Source organism: Platichthys flesus, chromosome 21, assembly GCF_949316205.1.
Source record: "Platichthys flesus chromosome 21, fPlaFle2.1, whole genome shotgun sequence".
Lineage (NCBI taxonomy): Eukaryota > Metazoa > Chordata > Actinopteri > Pleuronectiformes > Pleuronectidae > Platichthys > Platichthys flesus.
The window spans coordinates 24,234-51,450 of NC_084965.1; the positions used below are offsets into that span (position 1 = coordinate 24,234).

The 27,217-nt window shown below is 42.8% G+C and overlaps 2 protein-coding genes across 2 annotated transcripts; one reads left to right on the forward strand and one right to left on the reverse strand.

Annotated features, from left to right (window-relative positions):
• Window positions 1–11,682: 11,682 nt before the first annotated feature.
• LOC133932812 (sialic acid-binding Ig-like lectin 6) lies at window positions 11,683–15,622 on the forward strand. The gene is made up of 7 exons (XM_062379668.1): window positions 11,683–11,812; window positions 11,930–12,307; window positions 12,943–13,236; window positions 13,332–13,580; window positions 14,015–14,090; window positions 14,243–14,282; window positions 14,899–15,622. Exons 1-7 carry the CDS (start codon window positions 11,770–11,772, stop codon window positions 15,082–15,084), a joined length of 1,266 nt encoding a protein of 421 aa, XP_062235652.1. The 5' UTR covers window positions 11,683–11,769; the 3' UTR covers window positions 15,085–15,622.
• A 57-nt stretch (window positions 15,623–15,679) lies between these two features.
• LOC133932813 (tomoregulin-1-like) lies at window positions 15,680–26,691 on the reverse strand. The gene is made up of 10 exons (XM_062379669.1): window positions 25,927–26,691; window positions 22,900–23,009; window positions 22,666–22,795; window positions 22,339–22,365; window positions 22,123–22,213; window positions 21,321–21,469; window positions 19,332–19,379; window positions 19,129–19,249; window positions 18,205–18,366; window positions 15,680–17,516 (listed from the first exon to the last, which is right to left on the reverse strand). The coding sequence occupies exons 1-10, from the start codon at window positions 26,063–26,065 to the stop codon at window positions 17,432–17,434; spliced, it is 1,062 nt and encodes a 353-aa protein (XP_062235653.1). The 5' UTR covers window positions 26,066–26,691; the 3' UTR covers window positions 15,680–17,431.
• Between the last annotated feature and the right edge of the window lie 526 nt (window positions 26,692–27,217).

The window sequence follows — 27,217 nt, forward strand, 5'->3', positions numbered from 1 at the left end:
TTTTTTAGATACAACTGTTTTTTTTGACCGGTCAAATAATTTGTCATACTCAAAACTACTTACCAAGGTTTACTTTAAAACAACAGACACACACGCCCTTCTTCATAAAACTAGCTACCATCCGAAACATACATTTAAAGGCATTATTAAATCACAAATCATCCGTTTTTATAGAATATCATCCCGTGTAATAGACCTGCATTCTTCCATTTCCATCCTGTTTTTTAGTCTCAGATCTAGGGGCTATTCTAAACGCTTCCTCCGCCAAATCAAGACCAGCACTTTGGCGTCTCTCGCTCCTACTCGTTCCATTCCCCGTATTGCTCCACCCCAGGTCCCGGTACCATTCATATCTACCTTCTCACACAAAATCAAAGGACTACATAACATCATCAAACAGAACTTCATCCATACTCAAACCCTACAGCCGGCTTTCAAAAATCACATCACCATATCAGCGTACAGGAAAAACAAAAACCTCCACAGTTTACTAATACGGTCTAAATATTCAGATAACAAACCACCAACACAAACCCAATACCACACACACTATAAGAACAGAAAATTTATCTCAAACCTTCACAGCAATACAGCATTTCCCACATTAGGCACATTTACACTCCACACCACCAACGTCATTTACATCATTACATGCACCACCTGCAATAAACATTATATCGGCGAAACAAAACATTCCATACTCACCCGACTAAAACAACACATATATAACATTGGGGAAGGCAAGTTGACCACCCCCCTCATTAACCACTTTCAGCTCCACTCCGTCAATAACCTCATAATTTCCGGTCTGGAATCTGAAGACCATTGGACCATTGGGCAGAGAAAGAGGGCCGAAAAATTATGGATTTTTAAGTTAGGCACAATCACGCCAGCAGGCCTCAACGATAACTAATCATACTCATAGGACACCCACCCGACAATCCGTTCAAAGTTCTCGCTCATGTAGTCTTCCTTCTCAGCTCCCCCGTTCGTTTTCCCCCCCCCCCTTTTTGGTTTTTCTCCCCTCTATGGCTACCCATGCTGCCTGGGTCCACTCAGGCCCCCCAAGGCACCACTTTAACACACATGCCTCGGGGGGAATCGATCAAGGGTTCTTTGGACCAGGGGCGTCATCTCTGCCACTACGCTACTATTCATTTTACATTTTTGGTTTCATAAATCCCCATTTTCTATTCTATTCACTAATATATGATATTACAGTATTAAATAAAATCACTTTCATAGTTAAAATTAATCCCTAACCGCGTCCACCTAGTCTTTTATTTTACTTTTATTTATTTGTCCTTCCATAAATTATTCAGACAGAATGACGCCCATTATTACTCCAACCCAGGCAGCAACTTTATTTACCCTTTCTCTGTCCCGTGGTCCTTGCAGACGTGCTCTGCCTGGGGATCATACCCTGGTCCCCCGTTAGAGGGAGCGGAGCTCTTCCAACCTTGTCACCACTACTCAACAGATCAATAGGCCAGTGCAAACAAATCATAATCATGAACCCTGAATCCAAACCCAAACCCAACCCTAACCCTAACCCTAACCCTAACCCTAACCCTAACCAGGTGACCCCTTGCCTGAACCTAACCTTTAAACCCTAAGCAGGGCATTTTTATCTGTATTAACTTCACCCAAGAACTTTATTGTGAGGATTATACGAAGACTCCACACCAGTTGGTTTGATTTAGCTTTAATTGGAGAGTAAAAACAGGATGAATGACCAGAAAAAGGCAAATATTCCCTGAAAGACCCCACCCAACTAGGTGTAGTATGGGCCTATAATAGATTTGACTGGAGCTATTAATTGAAGCCACACAAGAAATCATATTGGATTGTTTCGTGAAAAAGGTAAAACTGTGATGCCAAAGGAACTGGCAAATTCAGAAATGGGAAATTCTGCAAAGAGGAGGAGCTAGATGGGGTATAAAAGTGGGTGCGATGTCCCAGCAGTCTCAGACTGACACCACCACTGGGATGACATGACTTAATTCAAACTGACATACTTACCTGCCCTTGCCTGAAGAAGAAACAAAAGATTTCGAAACGTCGCGACAGGGCCAGACTAAAGCTAAATTTGACTTACCTTATACTTACCTGACTAAGCAACGAACCCTCCCTCGGACGAGCGGAGAGACCTAAGCCTCAATTATGTACATTTGTAAATAGTTCGTTTGAATAGTCCACGTATCTATAATCATAGCGTGTAGTAACTAGTGTATTAGTGTGTGAGCACAGGACCTGTGACATATGGGGACCAGGGAGCCCCCTGGTGTGAAGGACCGTGCACTTTCCTCCTCTACGGAGTGGGATTAATTTCCCCTAACCTAACCCTAACCCTAACCCTAACCCTAAACCCTAAACCCTAAACCCTAACCCTAACCCTAACCCTAACCCTAACCCTAACCCTAACCCTGGGGATTGAACCCTGGTCCCCGGGATGGTGGAGCTGTACTCTACCAACCTGACTATCACCACACTGTCAAATTTCCAACCGGTTTGAACGAAATAGGTCAGTAGGCCAGTGCCACAAAAATCAAACCCCTGAATCCTAAACCCCAACCCTAACCCAAACCTAACCCTAACCCTAACCCTAACCCTAACCCTAACCCCAGAGTCTCTTCTAGGACTGGAACTCAGAGCTGGAGACCAAAACCATAACCCGAATTCTAACCCTAACCAATGCCTGAACTCTGACCCTAACCAGTAAACCCGGTGCCTAAACCTAAGGCTTTGAACCCGATGCCTAAACCTAACCCTATCCTTAGAACTTAACCCTAACCATAACCTTAATCCTAACCATAACCATTTAAACCGATTGCCTAAACCTAACCAGTTGATCCTAAATAAAACTGTGAATCCTTTTCAAAATTACCTTACAATTAGATTACTATAAACTTAGTGGGACACACCCTGGGGTTTGATCAACCTCAGCGGGGCCTTCCTTGGGAGAGGGTGTCTGGTGGTAATGGCCGAAACATCCAATGACCCTGAGGTACACTACTGATGATGTGTCACCTAATATATAGATTTAGAAAAACAAAAAATAGCTAAAAATAGTCCAAATTGTTTTTTACAAACAAAATAATACAAAAACATGAAGTCAAAACAACTCCTTAAAAACTTCAATATAGGACAAAAACAAAAAAAGAAAATCAAAACCTATCAAATTAATAAAAAAGCACTTTCATCTAAAGACCAAACCTAAACTTACATTAGAAAACGAATAAGAAAACTATTACATGAAAACTACGGTTTAAAACCAATTCGGTAAAGGGGATATGTGAAGAAGGGGGAGTATTGATGACGTGCGTGGGCCAGTGCATTGCCTTTGGCTCCCTATTCCAAACCGCCCAGTCGTTGGATGAAGCGGGGGGAGTCATCGAGATAACTCCAAAAACCTAACCCTAACCCTAACCCTAACCCTAACCCTAACCCCCACCCGACAATCAGTTTAAATTTCCCTCTCATGTAGTCTTCCTTATCAGCTCCCCCGTGTTTTCCCCTTTCCCCCTCCCCCCTTTTGTTTTTTTTCCCTCTACAACCAGCCGTGCTGCCTGGGTCCAATCAGGCCCCCCAGGGCACCACTTTAACACACATGCCTCTGGGGGAATCGAACTAGGATTCTCTGGGCCAGGGGCGTCATCTCTGCCACTACACCATTATTCATTTTACAATTTTGTTTCCATAAATCCCCATTTTTCATTAGTCTATGTTACTCCAGTATTAAAATACCACCTTCATAGATAAAATTAATCCCCAACCAGGTCTACTTAGTTTTTTAATTTAATTTTCCTCCATAAAATTTAGACAGAATGACGCCCAACAAATACTCCAACCCAGGCAGCAACCGTATTCATCCTTTCTCTGTCCCATGGTCCTTGCAGACGTGCTCTGCCTGGGGATCATACCCTGGTCCCCCGTTAGAGGGAGCGGAGCTCCTCCAACCGTGCCACCACTTTAAGATCAATAGGCCAGTGCAAATAAACCACACTCATGAACCCTGAACTCTAACCCTAACCCAACCCTAACCCTAACCCTAACCCTGACCCATACCCATGTCCTAACCCTAACCAATCCTTCCCCAAGCCTAATCCTAACCCCAGCGTTCCCAAACCTAACCCTAACCCTAACCAACCCTTCCCCAAGCCTAACCCTAACCCCAGCTTTCCTAAACCTAACCCTGACCCATACCCATGTCCTAACCCTAACCAATCCTTCCCCAAGCCTAATCCTAACCCCAGCGTTCCCAAACCTAACCCTAACCCTAACCAACCCTTCCCCAAGCCTAACCCTAACCCCAGCTTTCCTAAACCTAACCCTAACCAATCCTTCCCCAAGCCTAATCCTAACCCCAGCGTTCCCAAACCTAACCCTAACCCTAACCAACCCTTCCCCAAGCCTAACCCTAACCCCAGCTTTCCTAAACCTAACCCTGACCCATACCCATGTCCTAACCCTAACCAATCCTTCCCCAAGCCTAATCCTAACCCCAGCGTTCCCAAACCTAACCCTAACCCTAACCAAACCTTCCCCAAACCTAACCCTAACCCCAACTCTCCCAAGCCTAACCCTAACCCCAACCCTCCCAACGCTAACCATGACCCAAATCCTAAACCTAACCCCTCCGGGACCACCATCATTCACCGGCCCAATAACCCTGACCTCAACCCCGTTTTAATACCATTTATATCTACCTTCTCTAATAGAATCACCGGATTACATAATACCATCAAACGGAACTTTACCCATACCCAAACAATACATCCGGCTTTCCATAATCATACCACCATATCTTCATACAGGAAAAATAAGAACCTTCATAGCCTATTAATAAAATCAAAATACTCAGACAACAAACCATCAACACAAACACAATACCACACACACTACAGACACAGAAAATTCATTTCAAACCCCCATAGCAATACGGCATTCCCTACATTAGGCTCATTTACATTAAACACCAGCAACGTAGTATACATTATTACATGCACCACCTGCAATAAACACTATATCGGCGAAACCAAACATTCTATCCTCATCCGACTCAGGCAACATCTATACAACATTGGGGAAGGCAAATTAACCACCCACCTGGTCAACCATTTTCAACAACACCCCACCAATAACTTAATAATATCAGGTTTGGAGACTAACGACCAATGGACTGTTGGGCAGAGAAAGCGGGCGGAAAAACTGTGGATTCATAAAATGAACACCATTGTGCCTACGGGCCTTAATGACAATCCCATCCAGTTGCGACAGGCCCGGGGAGCATCCTGACCCGCCTCTTTCTCTGCCCCATGGTCCCTGCTGATGCACTCTGCCTGGGGATCGAACCCTGGTCCCCGGGATGGTGGAGGTTGTGCTCTACCAACCTGACCACGACCATCTTATGAAATAACCTCCTGGATTCACCCTAACCTAAACTTCCAAACCAGATTTCACAAAACAGGTCAGTAGGCCAGTGCAAAAAAAATCAAAACCCTGAACCCTGAACCCCAATCCTAACCCAAACCTAACCCTAACCCTAACCCCCTGGAGGAAGGACCGTGCACCTTCCGCCACCTTTAAAAGGAGGCGGATCATTTTCCCCTATCCTAACCCTAACCCTAACCCTAACCCTAACCCTATTGTAGCAGAATTTTTGGAACAACCTAAAACTCTAATTTGAGAACATTATACTCACCTGAGAACTACCTAAACTCTAACTTGAGAAGATTATACTCACCTGAGAACTAAGACTACCACCTACCGTGTAAAAGGGTTTAGCTTCTTTAGAAACCTACCCACACGTAAAGACAACAATGTTTAATAGTGTTTGTGCAAGGTTATTTTACCGAGTGAGGGGCACCCTATGTTCCAGGAGTGGCCCGTGCATAACGTTGGACCGACGGGGTCGGTCCACGGATATTACCGTTCTTACCTAACCCTGGCCAGTGCCGCCTGGAACAGCATTGGGGTGCCCCTCTAAAACACTACTTCAGTCTTCTCCATGTTGGACCGATACTGTCCAATTTTAGGAATCGTTTCCCACAAAGTAACCGGCGAGAAAGAGGCCAAGGAATTAACGGCTCCCGACGGACCCTGCTTTCTACTACCCCTACCCCAAATCCTCTTACCCTAACCCTAACCCTAGACCCCTAACCCTAAACCTAACCACAGGACCCCTTGCCCTCATCCTAACCCCCATCCCATCTGGTTCAGGGACGATGCTGTTGGACAGCGTATATATGAAGAAAGACATGGTTTTGGCTGGGTAGTGGAAGGTGGAATGACTGAGATTTAAACACTACGAAGTATTCACCTTTTTTCCTTTTTTAACTGTAAAGAGGAAAAAGGGAGGAATTATTCACAAACAACACCAATTGGTTTATTACATGTTTTATTTCAAACCGAAGAAACATGTACATAACTACAATACAGAATATTCACCTGTGTAATTACCTTACCTGTAAAAAGGAATAAAGAAGGAATTACAGACAACACCATTGGATTTACTGCATGTTTTATTTCAAACCGAAAAAAACATTAACACAACTGTATGACACATACTTACCTGGTAAATTACCTTAAAAGAAGGAATTACCCACCTTACACCTCAATTGAATCCACCCTTCACATTGTCTCGAAAAGAGTTTTGTAAAAGAAAGGGGAGGAGCTTCACAGAGTATATAAAGGCAGAACAGCAAACAGCTCACTGCTCACTCTGACCTCAGCCAGCATAGGACAAAATGCTCCATGCACTCAACATAAACAAAGCAAAATGACTTGTGTTTATTACCACTTATTACACATCTTAAGCCCAAGCCTGAAGAAGATTTATTTCAATCGAAACGTCGCGGCGGGCTTAAAGATTGCAACTATGGATGTGTTATTACAGTATTAACTGATACTTACCTATGTAATTACCTTACCTGAAAAAAGGAAAATAAAAGGAATTACCTACCCCAACCAGGGATGATTTAAAACCAAACTGATGGCAAATGGTCTACTTATAACAACTGCATTGTAGCAGAATTTTTGGAACAACCTAAAACTCTAATTTGAGAACATTATACTCACCTGAGAACTACCTAAACTCTAACTTGAGAAGATTATACTCACCTGAGAACTAAGACTACCACCTACCGTGTAAAAGGGTTTAGCTTCTTTAGAAACCTACCCACACGTAAAGACAACAATGTTTAATAGTGTTTGTGCAAGGTTATTTTACCGAGTGAGGGGCACCCTATGTTCCAGGAGTGGCCCGTGCATAACGTTGGACCGACGGGGTCGGTCCACGGATATTACCGTTCTTACCTAACCCTAACCCTAACCCTAACCTTAACCCCAACCCCAACCCTAACCCTAACCCTAACCCTCCAAACCCTATGCCCCATACTGACCCTGCAGTCGACTTGGGGTGGAGCTCTACAGCAAACATACTTAACTTATCCACACTATTTACTCCAACTTCAGATCAGATCCGGTTATTGGAAAGGGGTCTTTCATTCATCCCACGCCCATTACAGTTTGACTGGGAGGAATTTCATAGGGATTTACACCAATACAACAGAAGGTTAAAGATCATCAGTTATTTCTATAATAAACCGGACCACATTCAGACACCCTTCATTCACAGGTCTAATTGGGAACCCACCACGGCTCAATCACACACAGCCACAATAAACCTGGTGCAAAAGAACAAACAGGCCCTGCGTTATAACCGGCCCCCAGGGGACGTTGTTGACAACCTCTCGGGGCCTGAACGCAGGGCCTTAGAAGAACTTACCCAAAATCCTAATATTATCATTAAACCCGCGGACAAAGGTTCAAAAATAGTCATTATGGATAGACAGCAGTATTTACTGGAGGCAAACAGACAACTCTCAAACACCACACATTATAAACCCATTCCGTCAGACCTACAAAGTCAAACCCAACCACTCCTCCGTAGTATTATACAAACTTTATATGACAATAAAACCATTAACCACAAGCAAAAAATCTACCTGTTTGGCCCCGACCAACCCCGCCCCCGCCAGTTCTATCTATTACCCAAAATCCACAAGGAACCCCCATCATGGACCGTACCCTATGAGGTTCCTCCCGGCAGACCAATAGTCTCAGATTGCAATAGTACATCATTCCATATCTCAGAATACATCGAACATTTCCTTGGACCCCTTTCCAATAAACACCCAAGTTACATCAAGGACACTTATCATTTTATAGATACCATCCGGCCCATGGTTGTTCCAAATCAGTCATACTTATTTACAATCGACATAGACAGTCTATACACAAATATCAATACACAAATCGGTATCAAGGCTATAATATCCAACTTCAATAACAACCCCGACAACAATAGACCGGACAAAGAAATTATTCAACTCCTTACCATCTGCCTCAACAATAACGACTTTTCATTCAATAACAAACAATTCCTGCAAATCCACGGAACGGCCATGGGTCAGCGATACGCCCCGTCATATGCAAACATTTACCTGAGCGAGTGGGAGCGAGAGGCATTGGCCAAGTGCACCCACAAACCCCTCACCTACCTCAGATTTTTAGATGACATTTTTGGAATATGGCAACATGACATTTCTTTATTTTCTGATTTCATTGACACATTGAATAGCCACCATCAGTCTATTAAAGTTAAGTACATCATAGATCCACTACAAGTTAATTTTTTAGATACAACTGTTTTTTTTGACCGGTCAAAAAACTTGTCATACTCACAACTACTTACCAAAGTTTACTTTAAAACAACAGACACACACGCCCTTCTCCATAAAACTAGCTATCATCCGAAACACACATTTAAAGGCATTATTAAATCTCAAATCATCCGTTTTCACAGAATATCATCCCGTGTAATAGACCTGCATTCTTCCATCTCCATTCTATTTTGTAGTCTCAGGTCTAGGGGCTACTCCAAACGCTTCCTCCGCCATATCAAGACCAGCACTTTGGCGTCTCTCGCTCCCACTCGCTCCATTCCCCGGATTGCTCCACCCCGTGTCCCGGTACCATTCATATCTACCTTCTCACATAGAATCAAAGGTTTACATAACATCATCAAACAGAACTTCATTCATACTCAAACCCTACAGCCGGCTTTCCAAAATCACGTCATCATATCAGCTTACAGGAAAAACAAAAACCTCCACAGTTTACTAATAAGGTCAAAATACTCTGATAACAAACCACCAACACAAACACGATACCACACACACTATAAAAACAGAAAATTTATTTCAAACCCTCACAGCAATACAGCATTCCCCACATTAGGTACATTTACACTCCACACCACCAACGTTATTTACATCATTACATGCACCACCTGCAATAAACATTATATTGGGGAAACAAAACACTCCATACTCACCCGATTAAAACAACACATATATAACATTGGGGAAGGCAAGTTAACCACCCCCCTCATTAACCATTTTCAGCTCCACTCCGTCAATAATCTTATAATCTCTGGTCTAGAATCAGAAGACCATTGGACCATTGGGCAGAGAAAGAGGACAGAAAAATTATGGATTTTTAAATTAGGTACAATCACGCCAACAGGCCTCAATGACAATTAAGTACACTCATAGGACACCCACCCGACAATCAGTTTAAATTTCCCTCTCATGTAGTCTTCCTTATCAACTCCCCCGTGTTTTCCCCTTTCCCCCTCCCCCCTTTGGTTTTTTTTCCCTCTACAACCAGCCGTGCTGCCTGGGTCCACTCAGGCCCCCCAAGGCACCACTTTAACACACATGCCTCGGGGGGAATCGAACTAGGATTCTCTGGGCCAGGGGCGTCATCTCTGCCACTACACCATTATTCATTTTACAATTTTGTTTCCATAAATCCCCATTTTTCATTAGTCTATGTTACTCCAGTATTAAAATACCACCTTCATAGATAAAATTAATCCCCAACCAGGTTTACACCCTCTCCCAAGGAAGGCGGGGCCTTCCTTGGGAGAGGGTGTCTGGTGGTAATGGCCGAAACATCCAATGACCCTGAGGTCCACTACTGATGATGTGTTCCATAAAACTAGGAAATCAAAATAGTGCCTATAGATAAAAATAGCCCAACCAACTCCGTTAAAATTAAACAAACCGACTCAATTTTAAAAAAAACAATTCGGCAAAAGGGGATATGTGAGACTGGAGAGTATTGATGACGTGCGTCGGCCAGTGGTACGAAGCAGGGGGAGTCATCGAGATAGATCTTCTAAACCAAACTGCCCAGTCGACGGACGAAGCAGGGGGAGTCATCGAGATAGATCTTCTAAACCTAACCATAGGGAACCCCCTGCCTAAACCTAACCTTTAACCCCTGAACAGAGCAACTTACCTGAAATATCTCACCTAACTCCTTTTGAGATTATTGACCAAAAACATAGATTCCACAACCAGTTGGTTTGTAAATCTTTAATTTGGAGAGTACAGTACAGGAAGAAAGACCTAAAATAGGCAGTAAGACCTCAAAGAGAAGGCAATTTATTCCCTGGTATACCCCACCCAACTGTGTTTATTATTTAGAGGACAAGAGATCCCTATAGGTGCGTGATTGGAACCTATTGTTATGGAATTGATGGAAAAGGAGTATGGGAATGAGTGCTTGATGGAAAACTGTGATGCTAAGGAAACAGGAAAGTTTACAAGGGGAGGAGCTAGATGGGCTATATAAATGATTGCAACTCCTCGGCCAGTCTCAGACAAGACACAATGCCTCACGGAGCAAGATCAGGGACAAGCTCTTACAGAGACCCACCATGGGGATGACTTACCTCTTAATTCGACCTGACATACTTACCTGCTCTAGCCTGATGAAGATAAACCTATTTCGAAACGTCGCGACAGGGCCTCCGGACTTAAAGCAAAAATGACAAACTGTACTTACCTGACTAAGCCACGAACCCTCCCTTGGACGAGTGGAGAAAAATAAGCACAAAATGTATTTTTGTAAATAGTTTGTTTATCTGCATTTGCAGCTTCTTTAATGGAAATAGTCCACGTATCTGTAATTTCAGTGTGTAATAACTGCATTATTATCAGTTTAGAAGCACCACCAGAGGTCCAAGTTCGTGCCTGTGCATTACAGCGGTCCTGATTAATCGGGGCCCTGGATATTATCGTCTTCATCTAACCCTAACCCCTTCCGAAGGTCGTAGAAGCTCGGGGATGGTACCAATCGATCCGCAGCACCCAAATTAATTCAGACTAAACCACTTTCCAAGTCTTTCTGACCTTCACAATAAAAGTTATTCAAGAATATCTCATTCTCCAATGTGCTTTCATCCCTTATCCTGTATTTATTCTCCTCTTCACAAGAGTTTGGTTTTTTCCTTTTTGTAACAGGTAAAAATAGCAGTTAAATGTCAACAGTTGTTTTATTGTCGTTCTACAATTTAATAAATGCAACAAACTATAGTTTTTATATATATTGTATAACTATAACTTTATAACTAAATGGCTTATTCGATAGTAAATATTTCCTACCCCTGCCCTAAACCTAGATCATTTATACTTCCTAATCCCTTCATATTTCATTTTTTTGTGTTCTGCACACATACAAACACCATTTATTTCAAAACCATACTGATGGGTAGAGAAGTCGGCTGGTATGACACATGTTTCCTGTGAAAAAAAGGAAGTTGCTTCAGTAGAGATGACGTTATGACAACAACTAAAAAGAAGTGTTCGGAAAGACGTTTGTTCTGTTTGCAGATTGTTTGAAACAGTTTTGAAGATGATGACAATCCGCTTGTTACTCAGTGTCCTCTTTGTTTCAGGTGAGCTGTTGGTTAAGTTACTTGAATCAATTATAACTGGAAATTCTCAGCTACAGGAGAAGGTTAAACACACCATGACAGACGATGCTGAACTTTCTCCTTACGCTTTGTTTACAGGAGCTTTGGCTGTTTGTCTTCAGGACACAGCACTCAACATCACTGCACCACAGACGATGGAAGCACTGAGTGGATCCTGTTTGCAGATCCCCTGTAACTTTAGGGCTAAAACAGAACGAAACTTTACAGGCAACAACTTCGGTGTGTGGATTAAAAGTGACTCCAGATTTGGAAATGCGCCACAAAATGTGATCTTCAATGGCAGCAGGCCAGACATCGTCTATCAAGTGAAGATTATCGGAGATCTGAACCAGAAAAACTGCACTAGTGTATTTTCGAGTTTGAAAAAAAACAACACAGATAAATACTTCTTCCGAGTTGAAGGACAATTGTTCACTGCAACAGCTGCTTGTCATCCTCTTCAAATACACATTACAGGTAAGAGAGTTTTAGATTTACAATAAACCAAACAGTTTTTATTTGCACAGCATTTATCATCAGGTCTTCCTTACTTTTGTTGAGGGTTAAGAACAGAGGATATCACACCTTGTTAAGATCTATGAGCTAAGTGGTTATTTGTGAAGATGAGACAATACAAAACACAATCCACCCGTTGTGCAGAAGGAGGAAGACAAGATTTTCGGGAAGTGAGCAAATCTCTCAACTTCCAAATCAGGAAATACCAAGGTCAGTACAAATAGATGTTAAAACTAGAAATATCACAAAAGAGATGTGAAAAGGATCAATATAGATAAGTATATGAATATACACATACAAATACAAAAAATATGTCAAATTTAATATAATACAAGTATATATCTGTAAAACAGTGTAACATGTATAATGAATAGAGAGATAAGGACAAAATATTATATACTCTCCTTTACTGTGAAACATGTAATTAAATGAAATAATTACATCACAGTTACAGCTGTAATCATTAAACTGATGACTTACTCTCTGAGCACAGCTGAGAAGGTAGAGTTTACATTAACAGGATCAAACTGCCAGAAGTTTGATGATCACTACAAAGTTCGATGTGTTTTTGGTGTAAAAAATGTTTGATTTCACAGATGATCCTCCAAGACCCACTATTGAAATGTTAGGTTTCCAGAGGGAGGGGGAGTCTCTCATCGTGACCTGCTCAGCTCCCCGCCCCTGTCCTGTCTCCCCTCCCAAACTAACCTGGAACCTCCAACCACAGCCTCACAACCACATACAGGGAAATGATGATGGAACCTTTAAAACTCAAATCCAAGAAAACATCAGTCTGTCAGACAAGTATGATGGATACCACATCACCTGCTCGGCCAAATATCCTCAAAGTGAGATTTCCACTCAAGACGAAGTGACTCTCAACATTTCCTGTGAGTCGACCACAGTTTGTCTTTGAATCATTAAGATCTCAATTGTAAATCTGATGCCTCTGTTCTCTACTACAACTGTGTTAAATCCTTCCCAGATGCCCCCAAGGACACGTTGGCATCTGTTGGTTGGTCACTGTCGGCAGGTGGATGGGTGAACCTGACCTGCTCCAGCAGAGCCAATCCTCCCGTCAACCACTTCACCTGGTTCAAGAGGAACCCGGACGGAGCCACTAACGTGTCTGAAGGAGCCGTTTACAGTGTCAGGGCCACAGATGGAGGAGTTTATTTTTGTGAGGCGAACAATACTCTTGCTGGTCAGAGGTCACCCAACATTCACCTGAAGGGTAAATATTCACAAATGTAAATCTCATCTACTGCTTTCTAATTTTATTCTTCTGTTTGTCTTATTATTTTGTCTGGGAGCACTTGGAATGTGATACAGTGCCGTATTGTGAGGTTTATAAGAAGCAGGAAACAAATAAGGCAAAGCAGGTTCGTGCGACAGAATAATTAGTGACAAACCTTGTTAGCAGGTAGAACTCAGTAATCCAAAACACACAAAAACCTCAACAACAAGGACAAGAAACACAATGATAACAAGCGTGAGTGAACAGGAACCAAATGTGCAAACTGAGCAGATGAACCAACAGAGAAGAGGGGGAAGATGTAAAGGAAGGATAATCCCAGAGAAAAATAACTTTGACCCAATGGGATAGTTATTCAGAGCTTGTCCACAATCTTCTTCAGGAGAATCAACCTCCTCTTGTGTTTCCATCAGAACCTCTACGATGGGAACCAGTTCTTGGAGGTGTTGCTGGGATCGTCCTTCTCATCTGCTCAATTATCTTCGCCTGGTGAGTTTCTAAATTCAAAACATGTGTCATGACTTGTTTCCTGATGCTGACATTTTAACTTAACATCCATCAGTCTTTGGATGTTAAGTCAAGTATTTTATACTTAACCTTAAATTCATGATGACTCATCTAAATTCCTGTCTTGTTTCCAGGTATTTGAGGTCAAGACATGCAGCAGTACAGCAGACTCAGGTGGGAAACATATAATGAGACAGTCGTCACATTTACATGGAAACAATATGCTGATATTAATCAGATTTGACATTCGGTTATCAGCCACACATGAACGGAGTTAGTGTTAAACAAGAGCTGTGACTGTCGATGAAAAACACTAGATGTTCATCCATTCCAGAGCAACAAAGGATTTAATCATTACCGTGGAACCTTCCCAAGCCAAACTATCCTACTGTGTCTTTGTGCTTCTGTGACAAACTGGGGGGGGGCAAGTGACGAGACAAAAATGTCCCCAGTTTACACTTTTAAACGTTAATATCAGGCATCAACTTCACAGAACAGCTCATATTACACTTGTTCAAAATGAGAAGGGAGATTAAAACTTTTTCCAACTGCAGCTCTGTTGCTACGGGACAGCATTAAAGGTGATGCAGATCACAGATATTCTAGTGTTCTATTAGCATTTCACCTAAAAATCATAATTATTGGTGTCCATTTAGATGTTGTCAGTTACTATAATGCAGTGTCTGTGCTGAGACATAATCTGATATTAACCACCTAACCCTAACCCATATTTTTCTGCTAATGACGTATGTTGACATCATGTTTCCTGTTGGATTTATTTTTGTTACAGAGTCAAACAGGAGAAGAGCTGGTCATCACAAACTCAGCCACAAGAACAGAGGAAGAAAACATCCACTACAGTGAGGTAGACTTCTCCAGGCAACGAGCTGGGCTGTCCTCAGACTCACTGCGGGACAGTGGACAGCAGCAGGACACGGTATATGCACAGGTGATGGTGTTCAAGAGAGGAAACTGATAACTCCAATGACCTGTACGCAGAAGTGGAGAAAAAATTGTCATGTGTGGTCTGTGTGAAAACAAAAGATAAAAACACATCAAACTGCTATTATTTTTAATTTATCTGTGATTTTTTTGCTTCATTCAAATAAAAGTCCTAAAGACTTAAATACTTAGTCTACACACATAAGATAATATTTTAAGTTAAAATGTGTTATTTTTTTAATATTGAGGTTAGGGAACAAAACTGATCTTTTAAGGTACAAACTGTGTTATATTCTTATATTTTTTTTGTAAAAGTGGAGACTTAACCCTGAAATACAAAAAAATGTAGGACTCTGTCTTTTGAGGACATTTTGAGAACGTGATCTATCCCATCTAACATGGATGACGCAGGGTTCATTTTTCTAGTATCAGCTGTAAATGTTCAGTTTGCAATGGAAAGAGATAAAATCTATAGAAACAATCAATAACAGTTTTATATAATATGTTTTAACATGTATGTAATTGTTCTTTCAGAAGAAAAATAAAATATATGGTTCAATGTCCCAGTATAACATTTAAGCTTCAGCATCTTAATAAATCTGTCAAAAAAATGATTCTGACACAGTGACTTCAAACATCATAATTTAATTCTAGTCCAACTACAGCACAGTCTAAACAACAACTTCACTGTTTCATGCAACATCTACAGTCAGATCCGACTGACTCCATCAGGCGTCACGTGACCGAGCGCAGCTTCACACACGCTCCAATAAATGTGATGCTTGAGGAAACCTCATCTATTCCTTCTACCACATATCAACCAACACGGACACTTCAATCCAGCATTACAAATCATAAAAGACTAAAGGAGCTCGACCATAAAAAAGAAAACATTCATTTAAATTATTATCCGTTTGTCAAAGAACACAGAGACCAATGGAATCAATTTCCAGAATGGTGTCATCCAAAAAACGTACCAATAGAATAATTCTAACAACATCCTGTACATGTCAGCTTGTATCTTATTAGTGTTTAGCAGTAGAAAAAACAGCATTTTGGTATTCAGGTACTTCTCATCAACCAAATAAAAAAGAATTTAAAGTTAATCTGATATACATGACAATTACATTTTTATCCTGTGAGATGCAGCAAAATACCGACATTTGATGAGTCTACTGCAGGAGTGATCCCGATGACCCCGTGGTCCTGATACAGAGCCCCCCCCAACAGCATTAAGGCGTTAAAGCACGTTGTCAATAAGGAATCTGAAAATGTCAACATGAGCAGCAGTGATTGAGAAAAACAGCGTGAAACAAAATGATGCACAGTGACCTTTAAACATGAAATGGCCATGTGGATGTGTTCTGTTAAAAAAAGTTGTTAAAACCTACAACAATAAATAAAATGTTTAACTTCAAAAATAATCAGAATTCATTTGTCTTTAAACAAGTGAATTGAAATGAAGGAATGTAAACACCAGTGGGCATTAGCCACACACTAACTACAGACAGTTTGTTGTGGTGGTGGAGCAGTGTGGGATCATGGGAGTTGGAGTCTTTGTCCCGGTTTGGATTCGTTCATAGTTTAGGAAGTTTGATGAGGAGCCGAATTCTCCTCTGACTGCTGACACATGGACAAACCGGATTATGATGCAATAAATGAAACGCACTGTTACCTTGAGAAGTGTTACATTACTTTTTAGATTCTAAAGTGAAAAAGTTATATATTATAACTTTAAATGTTAAACTTTGATAAAAACATTTGAGTTTGGTTTAAAAATAATAACTACACTAGTTGCTACAATTTCATCAGTGAATTTAAAGTTTGCACATCCAGGACGTTGAGATTGATCACAAATACAGTTTCGGAAGTTTCAAAGAAGCAAATTCAAACCAGATAAATATGGTGGTATTTGTCAGAATTAAATATTCAATGGCTGTTTTTCCATAATCCTAACGTACGCACCATGTAAACAAGGTTGAAATAATTATCTATTTTACCTTCAAAAATAAATCTAAACAAAAGCACGGAAGCAAAGACAGTCTGCATCCCACAGGGTGAAAACAAAGGGAAACATTTGGACGGTACAATCAGATAAATTAAGTTTCCTGTCGCAGGATCCACAGAGATTCAGATTTGAGAGGACGAGAGCATCACGGCCAACACCGACCAAACTGTACATCTCTGTTCTGACTGATGCAGAACTTAGAGTCAAACGAAAGGAATCAAACATGGAGGAACATTTCAAAATAAGGCCCCTGAAGAAAGTCAGAAATTATCTTGGAAAAATAAGGAATAAGGAGGCACCAAAAAGTTGAGATATCAAAAATGCAGTCTGTCTGTGTGGTACGAAAAACTGTATTTCTCAAAAACATGAGCAGCTACATCATCCTGGAGGAGGTTCCTGACGGGAAGTGCCCGAGGTGCTGCTTCTGTCTCCGCCCACGCTTCGTCTTGTTGCACCTCCTGCAGGATACGACAGGGTTAGGGTCAGCAGACTTACATTGACACACAAAGCAACAGTGCGAAGACAACTGTGGCATCCTTATTTTCCAAACGCTCATTGACTGTGTTCACACATGTGAGTTTTTAAATTCTATATTGTTGAAGGCATTTGTAAAAATCTAAATCTTTTTTGTTCAATATAATCATTTATGTGTACAGGACGTTTATCAGCTGTCTCAGTTGTCATGGAGATGGCACAGATGTTGTCACATGACTGAACTGAAGCTTCGACCATCCACTGATCAAAGGATTAACTCAAGACTGTGTTTAAAGGGTTCGAGTTTTTTTGATTCAGTGCAATAATGCACCTTGACATTGGTGGCCACTAACCAATAAACCAAGCAAAGAAGAAGAAGCGGCATGTAGTGGTAAAGTGTCTGTTTAATCTATGGTGGCCATTTGGGGACATACACTATGAAAAGTTATCTGTAGTGTCAGTGTTTGGTTTGACCATTCTGGGCTGCCGTAGGAAACACGGCGGAGCAAAAATAAAGCTGGTGACATCAGGGTTCTGGTTCATGGGATGAACCCTAGTTACCAAAGAACACATTGAACAAAGTACAGCTCTCTCTGCTGGCTGACAGAGGTTGCTGCAGCTACGGCACACTTCCTGCTTACAGATGAACAGTCCTGATGTGAGTGTGATCACCTGGTAAAGCACATGACCACAGCCACGATGACTGCAATCTGAACGGCCCCGATGATGGCGGCGATGAGGACGTAGTGTAGTTTCTGTCCGCTGGGCACCACGTACAGGATGTTGAAGTCCAGCAGCTGGTCACACTGAGGACCGCCGTATGCTGCCTCACACCTGACACACACACACACACACACACACACACACACACACACACACACACACACACACACACACACACACACACACACACACACACACACACACACACACACACACACACACACACACACACACACACACACACACACACACACACACACAGTTCCATCATATTTCAGATCTGACGATTTCATTGAACACATTAAGTTTTACAATAAATGTCAAATAGACATTTTGCAGCGGGTTAAGAATTAAGGTCAGACCCAAGTGAGTATAAAGTAGAACAGTGGATGGCGTTAATGCACCTTGACATTAAACCACACAAAGAAAAATAAGTGACTGTAAATAAAGACACGTCTCCACTTCCTCCAGAAAAGAAGCTGAAATATCTCAGACACAAACGCTGACATCTTGTGATGACATCATTCAGAGTCTGTGTGATCGTGGGCCGCCCACACACACTCTACCAATCTTGAGTCAGTCTCAGCTGTCAATCATGATGCCTGTTTTTATATTACTAAATAACTGATTCAAACCAAACCGATCAGAAACACTTGAGCAAACAGAGAGATGAGAACGACCTGAAACGACAGAAACATCTTTACAAACATTTATTTAACGTCTACTTGGATTTTAGTTTGCTCCGTGTCCCATCTGGTAACGAGGAGGAGGGATTTACGACCACACTACAGGCAGCCACCAGGGGGCGATACAGATAATTGAACCCTTCACTTAAGAAGAGCCATCATGTTGGGAGTCCACACAGATATTTACCTGCAGGTCGCCAGGTTGTGTCTCATCTCACATTGTCCGTGTTCACAGAACTGAGCGTAGTCCTCAGAACACGGAGTCACGCTGTCCACAAACCCCTCCCCCTCACTGGGCTTGGACACACCTGGACACAAAGAGAGACACTGGTTTCTGATGGGCTTCGTTTCATAATGACAGGCTAACTGCAGGGGGGGGGGGGGTCTTACTGTAAATGTCGGGTTTGGTCTTGATGCCGTCGTCCTTCCTGTTTTTGTCTGAAACACAAGAAAATGTTTTTAATCTCTTTATTGAAAGTTTTTTTCTCTGAGAAATGAAAAGTTTTTCAACATTTTTGTTAATTTCTCCTCAAATATGATTACAGAGACCTCTTCTTTCTTCTCCTCTGTTTGACCCTGATATCATCTACCTCTCCTTTTCTCCTCCTATTTGACATTCCCTTCATTTCACATCTTCTACCCATCTCCCTCTTATTCATCCTTTTCTCTCTATGCACTTGTTCCTCTCTTCCTCATGTTTTCTCTTTAATTCCTTCATTCTTCCTTTTCTTTTTCTGTTTTGTCCTAATCCCTCTCTTTTTCTTTAGAACAATTTGCTCCATCTATCATCCTCTCCCTTTTCTTGTCATCTTCAGAATCAGAATCAGAAGAATCAGAATTCTTTTTATTGCCATGTATATTTGCACATACAGGAAATTGCCTTGGTGTGGTTTACTCTCCTCCTCTTGACTGCTTCCCTCTTTACTTTTCCCTCCGGTTGATTGTACAGGTTCTGTTTTTTTAACCCTTGCCCCATGAGGGTGGAGTCACTACCAGAGGACGTGGACGAACTTGTGTTAAAGGACTCGTCAGCCTGTGATTATTAATGGACACAGCTCAGCTTGATGTATTTCTCAGAATTGTTTCCGGGATTCTACAACAAAGGAGGACTTCCTCATTCTTTTGCAGTTCAGGGAGAGAACGAGAGGTGAGAATATTTACATCGAGATTAAAAAACATGTTCGAAAAAATGACATCATTATCCGTAAACTGGTGGCAACTACTACCGAACTTTTTGAATTATTACTGTGTAATTCATCAGCAGGCCTTGGCTAGGAAGTCGTGGACCTCTCTCAAGATTGACACTGGAGGTCAAACTGATAAACTTGATTAGAATAAACCTGCTTCAGGGCTGCTTGTACAAGGCATTAGAGGATGAGCTTTGTGCCGCTTATGGACACTTGCTTCTCCATGCTGATGTCCAGTGGTCGAGTCAAGGCAAAGTGCTGCAGTGATTTGTTATCTGGCACTCTGAGATAAAGACTTTTCCATCAACAAGGAACGATCAGATGCTGTGTGGCTACTGGACCTTGGGTTTCTGATGGACCTAACTCAGCCACAAGCTCCAGCAGCAGCACCTGACCTACATGAGAAGTGAAGGGGTTCAAGACTCGGGGCTTGGACCACACATCTAAAGAACCGGAGGAGGACATAGTTCCCGACCTGGAGAAAAGGTCACAGGACACTTTTCACCCTGAGCAGTACTTTGCTCACCTGGACCAAGTGGCCACAGAGTTCAATCTGTGTTTTGCTGAATTACATGTCAAGGAAGATATTGCTGCATTCATGTCAAACTCATTCATGCCTATTGATATAGAACAGGTAGCGGCCATATTCTAGCAAGTGTTTGCTTTGCCAAATGGAGTTAACATGGAGATTATTGATTTAATAACTGACGTGGAGCTGAAAGCCAGATCAACGGACAGTGACTTTGGGCAGATTACATCTAACCCTAACCCTAACTCTCTTCACACAGATGAAAATAATAAAATAAAAGTACAGGAGGCGGCTTACAGAGAATTCTGCTTGTGCACATTACAGTTCTACTTTCTAAAATGCTAATGGGAAAAGTAGTAAGTTGCATGAGGCTTCGGTGGATAAACATTAACATTTAACATTGGAACTTAATGTGATCCGCTCACAGTATGTTGGGTTTTTTCTTTGTTGTTTGCCATGAACAAAATAATTTCCTAGAATTGGATAAAAGGCCACATTCCTTTTGGTGTTGGAATGGAATCAAATAATAAAAAACTTGAAATGATAGTGACATTGTTTTCTTGGTTGCATCCATTTGAAACTTGACCAAAGTTATCCTTCCATCTTTAAAGTTATCTTTCCATCCTTTCCTCTACCGCTCTCCTCTTCCTGTGATCTGGTTACCTTGGCAGCGTCCCACGTGTTTGATGTCGATCTTCAGCTGCTTGAGGCAGGACGCCTCTCGGACGTGGCACGGCGTGTCATAGGTGAGGCCGTCGCCGCCACACACCGGGTTGTCGTTGTGGCCGCTACACACTATGTTACACATGCAGCTGGACACACAAACACAAACTTCTTTGAGTAGCAGTGGTTCGTTCTACTCATCATCAACTCCTCTGTGGAGTGGTCGTTTATTTTGAAGGTATAATTAAACTATGAGATTCAGTTTGACGGCTGTGTCCATGTGTTGTCCTACGTTCACTGTTCACATCAAACAGAAAACTAATTTTACAAAGTGAATATGTTTCGGAGCAATTTCAACTACAGTGAATAATCTTTGTAACATTGTGTAGTTAAGATGGAACTGGAGGACACAGTTCTTGTTCTGTGTATAAACAGAATTCAAACATAGGGACATCTGTATCCGTGTCAATCAACCAAGTGGGAACTCCCAGTATCTGTTGTTTTAACCTCTGGACTCCGACCAATAGAAAAGTTCTTCCATTCTTTACGTTGGAATTTTTACTTTATGAAATTTAATTTCCTGGAGAATCTTCAAGGTTTCATGTCATTAAAATCAGACAAACAACAACAACAACAAACGAAAAACAAAAGCTTATGTAAGTCTATGAACTAAGTTGAATGATAAAATGACTGAAACGGTTACGTTTGTAATGATGTCATCAGAGCATAAGAAAAAAAGAAATATCTTAACACACAATCTAACCGTGTGTGTGTGTGTTTGTGTGCGTGTGTGTGTACTTACAGTGTATCCTCAGAGTCTTCATCACATTCAGCTCCGAACTTGCAGATTCCACATTTCGAGGCCTTTTTACCGCGACCTGAGCCCTCGTCGTCTGCAGACACAACACGTCACGACAACATTCTACATCTATTAATATCAATGATGTCAACAACAAGGACATGTGGTTTCAAAACATTGTAGCAACTGTATCAGAAAAACGAAGAAGAAGTTGTTCACCTCCGTCTCCAGATCCTGAACCAGCGTCTGACGCACAGAGAGGGAGGAAGTGATGTCAGTAGTTGGCAGGAAATAGTCTCTGTGTTATGAATCATACATGAGGTTCAATCTTAAATTAATTTAAAATCTCTCATTTTTCATTCAAACTTTTCTGTAAATCAATTTTCTCTGATGGTGATTCATCCTTGGCTCAGGACAGACAGACATTCAGAGTCCCTGGCTGATGGGACAGTTCCCTCCATAGCTTCAGTATCGGCTACATGTGGTTAACTCACTACTGAAGCCTAACCCTAATAAAGACGAGTTGAAATGGCTGTGTGAGTGTACCGTGGTAGCAGGCTCCCTCGGACAGGATGCTGATGGCTCTCTGCTTCTTGCAGGTGGCTCTCCTCAGAAAACACTCGTTCTGGTACGTGTCCCCGTTTGACCCACACACAGGGACGTACTTCTTATGACACTGCAACAAACACACAGTGTTTAGATGACTGGATGACAATCAACATATCACCTGTGACTAGCATGAAGTCCAAAGATAGACAGAAGTGTGTGTCTGAGACTCACATGGAACTGACACACACACTTGATGTCAGCTCCGTTCTCGCGGCAGGTTCCTCCGAAGCGACACGTTCCAGAATCACACACACGGAGGTCGCTCTTCTTCTCTGACAGATCTGAAAATACCAAGGGACAGAAAAGAGTTCAAACTCACTCCCTGTCAGAGTTATAGTCCACTGAAGACTCTCACATATCTAAACAGCTTAATGTAGAATCTTGATGAGCTTCTGTGAGAACACACATCTCGGTCAGATTCAGTGAGACGTCTGGATCTCACCTCATCAAACAATCGTTTACAGAGTGAGTGAACAAGAGCAGGTTGAGAATGAAGGAGGAAACATTCAGACACAAAATGAATGAATGCTAATCCAGCAGATGTGGAGAAGTTTCAACCTGAAGCAGTGAACATACTCATCACAACCCACACAAAACACAACAGTGAGTGTCTATCTACTGACACACGCACACACACACACAGACCATTATCCAGTGTAGTATTTAAATGATGGCAGCTTATTGGTCGAGCCCTGTAGGCCAGCCAATTACAGATGGTAATTACAAGGGTTGTGACCCCTGCCTCCCCGTAATTAGTGAATACCACAGTGTGCTGAGGCAGCCACAACAAACTGCTGAAACACACACACACACACACACACACACACACACACACACACACACACACACACACACACACACACACACACACACACACACACACACACACACACACACACACACACACACACACACACACACACACACAGAGCAGAACAGAAACCTTGTTCCCAGGATCCTCTCTGACTGCACAATGTGACACCACATGTTTAAGGTGATTCCCCTCCACAGTCAATCACAGACTGTTAATAAAGTGTAAAACAAAGCAGAGCCTCTTGATCGCCCCCTGGTGGCTGTCTTCAGTAAACTACGTCTCTGTGTAAAGAAACATTTCCCAGCATGCCACAGTCACAGAAGTAAAGAGAACACTGCTGTTTAACCAGAAGTGGGCCCTGACCCACCAAGCAGGAGTTGAGGTCATCAGGTGACTTCAGGTTTAATTCAGAGTTTCAGTTTTTTACGAAGCTCGTTCACTTGTCATCAGGTAAATCACCACGGTAACTTACGCTGAGCAGCTGACCTGCTCCAGGTTCAGTTGGAGATAAGAGATCAAACAGTCTGAAGCTCCGCCCACTGACCAACCCTTCCTTTGAACCATGACATCATGTTCTTATAGGATCTGAGGAGCTGGTTGTTGGAGTCTCTGAGGAGGACCAGGGTCTTCAGAGACCCACAAGATCCTCTGAGCTCCTCTGATGAGCTTCTGAAAGATCTAGATTCTCCTCAGAGGATGAACCTCTGTCAGCTGCTGGAGCCCACCAGAACCAGCCTGACCAGTAAAGTGCTCCCAGTGCCAAAGACGGCATCTGCTACTGGTGAAGCAGATGTACTGGGAGCAGGGTTAGGGTTTTCAAACCCAATTCTACATGTGTATACTGATATCAATATACAGTGGAAATAGAATCAAAGTCTTATGATATTTAATAGATAATAATATGAAAATCTGTCTTCTTCTTTCTTTGCAGTTTATTTGTGTGTTCACTCAAAAAGTTGATAACCAGCATCATGTGACCACTTAGCCTGACTGTGATAGGTTAAGTTCAGCTGGATACCTGACAGAGATCCTGTATTTGTTGATCTGTGGTACAGTTATGGGGGTTAGGGGGTTAAAGGTTAGGGGGTAAAGGCCGGCGCATGCTTCTGCGTTTTCACAGGCCTTCAAGCGCAAGAGCCCCCGGGCTCCTCACGTGCTTACGTATCACAGCCTCCCGCAGCCCGCAAGGCTGTGATTGGTCTGCTAACTACATCCCTCCCGGAGTCGCATTTCTGGTTCATTCCCCATAATACCAGCAGAAACAACGGAAGATTTAGAAGAACGAATATGGACCAAATTGAAGAGCGTTTGGCAGAAGAGATCCGAAAGTATGACCACTTGTATAACCCGTCACTGACCCGTTTCTGACGTATGATGAGGCATGAAAACGGAATTTCAACTCCGGAAAGGAAGTAGTTAGCTGACCAATCACAGGCTTGCAGTCCCATAAAAACGCAGAAGCATTTGCCGGCCTCCAGGGGCTGAACCCTGACCCTACAGGTCTTTGTGCTTAGCCATGTTAACTCTGTCCTCTCTCTGAATGAAGTTGATCTGAGATCAGTGGTGACGGGTGGATCAGATCAGCCTCAAACTATCGTCTAAAGTTCAGTGAAGCGAAAGCTCTCCCTCTCTCTCTCTTAGTATCACTCTGCCTCTCTCGCTCTGCTGACCTCATTATCTCTCTCCGTCCTCATCGCTCCTTCTCTTTTCATCTGATTCCAACATGACAGCAGATCCAACACACACAGTATAGATGATCTATACACACAACATTAAGTTGGTTCGAATTGAAAAATCATTTACGATCATATGGTAGGAATTATGTCATCATGATCTCACTATGAAGACTCAAATTTAAATCATATGATTAAGAAAGATCTTCAGGAATGAGGAATTTGGAAATTAATCTCAGAATTCTGCTAATTTAAAAGTTCTCTTTTGTTCCAAATCCTGTTTTGAACCACATGGAGAAGATCTGGTTCTTGAAGTTGTGTCAGAGATGGTTTGATGGAACCATGAGTCCGATCAGCTGCTCCCTCAGCTCAGCCTGTTCCTCCCTGCTACACAACCCTGTCATTAACCCAGAATAGAGCCTGGGAACATGAGGAGTGGTCACCACACAAACACACACACACAAAGATTGAAACAGACACACACACACTCACACAATATTTCCAAAGCAGGTGATGTTATGGAGTTCATCTTCCTGTTGCCGTGGTGACTGCACTGAGATAAAACTGATGGAGCCAGCTGCTGTCGTCAAGGCAACAGTGACACATAGACAACACCTGGATCAGTCCCCCCCACACACACACACGCACACACAACGCCCCCTGCAGGCGGACCTGGGACGTGTTCAGGTAAGCAGCTGTTGCGGGTCTCACCTGGGCAGTCGGCGGCCTTTCCGGGGCCGCAGTCCCCGCTGCTGCTCACTCCGCTGCGGGGGAACGAGCTCCGGACGCCGGGGAGAACCAGAAGCAGCAGCAGGCAGATGAACCAGGAGGAGCAGAGAGCTGGAGCCATGATGGAAGGAGGACGGGGAGGTGGAGACTGAGAGGTGACAGATAAATGGAGGTGAAGAGACCACTGAGAAGAAAGATGTTCTCCTTCGATGGATCCTGGTACAACTGCAGAAAAAGAAGAAAAGGTCTCAGACCCTGATTTTCTCCATGATTCTTCTCCGGAGCAGAAAAAGGCTGAAATCCGAGGAGAGAAACCGGAGGAGGCTTCGCCACGAAGGGACAACAAAGCCCAGCAGGGCCTGGGTCTTCACACAACGACCCCCACAGTCTGATCACTGCCCGGACTCTGCCTCCATCCCCAGCCCCGCGGCCTCGCTCTCAAACCGGCAGGGAGAAGCAGCGCAGCGCGGCGCACAGATCCGGGTGAAGGTCGGAGCCTCCAGCAGCATCCAGGCCGAAGAGGGAGAGTCTGAGCCGGGGAGGATGGACGGGTGCGCTCGGTCCTGGACCTATTTAGTCCTCGCGAGGTTTGATTCACATCAACAAAGGCCTGGATCACGTGACCTGCACGAGACCACTCCCCCCCTCACACACACACACACACACACACACACACACACACACACGCACACAAATATATCCCGGCATGCACCAGGGTTCCTGAAGTCTGCAGCCCCGTCTGCTCCGCACTGTCCCGGTACAATCCCGGATCTGACCCAGTCCTGACACAATCCACGACCTGATGGTGGCGCTGCAGAGTAATGACATGTTAACATGGAGTTAAGATGTGGGGTTGATTTTCTGTGGTGATGACTTGAACCGCCAGGGGGCAGTATACGCTAAGTTTGAAATACAAGGAAGTTGATGAACTCCATCACTTTCAGTTATATCTTCATGTAGTTCCATGACCTCAGGGTGAAGACTACATTTCCCAGGATCCCACACAGCGGCACCACAACAATCTGTTTAAACGGAGACGCCTCCTGTTAGTTTAACTTTCAAACGCAAACTGTTTATACTCCTGAACAGTGACGTCATCACCAGAAGATGGCAGCGTCTGTATCTGAGACACTTCAGCTGAATTTATGGAGGAGACGCGTCATCATCTTTATTCTTCTTCTTGATTTGGTTTATTGGCGTTTGGTGACGTCAAGGTGCTTTGTCACCACCTGAGGTGTTAGGGTTAGTGAGAGTGGGCATCAGAGTTATAGGA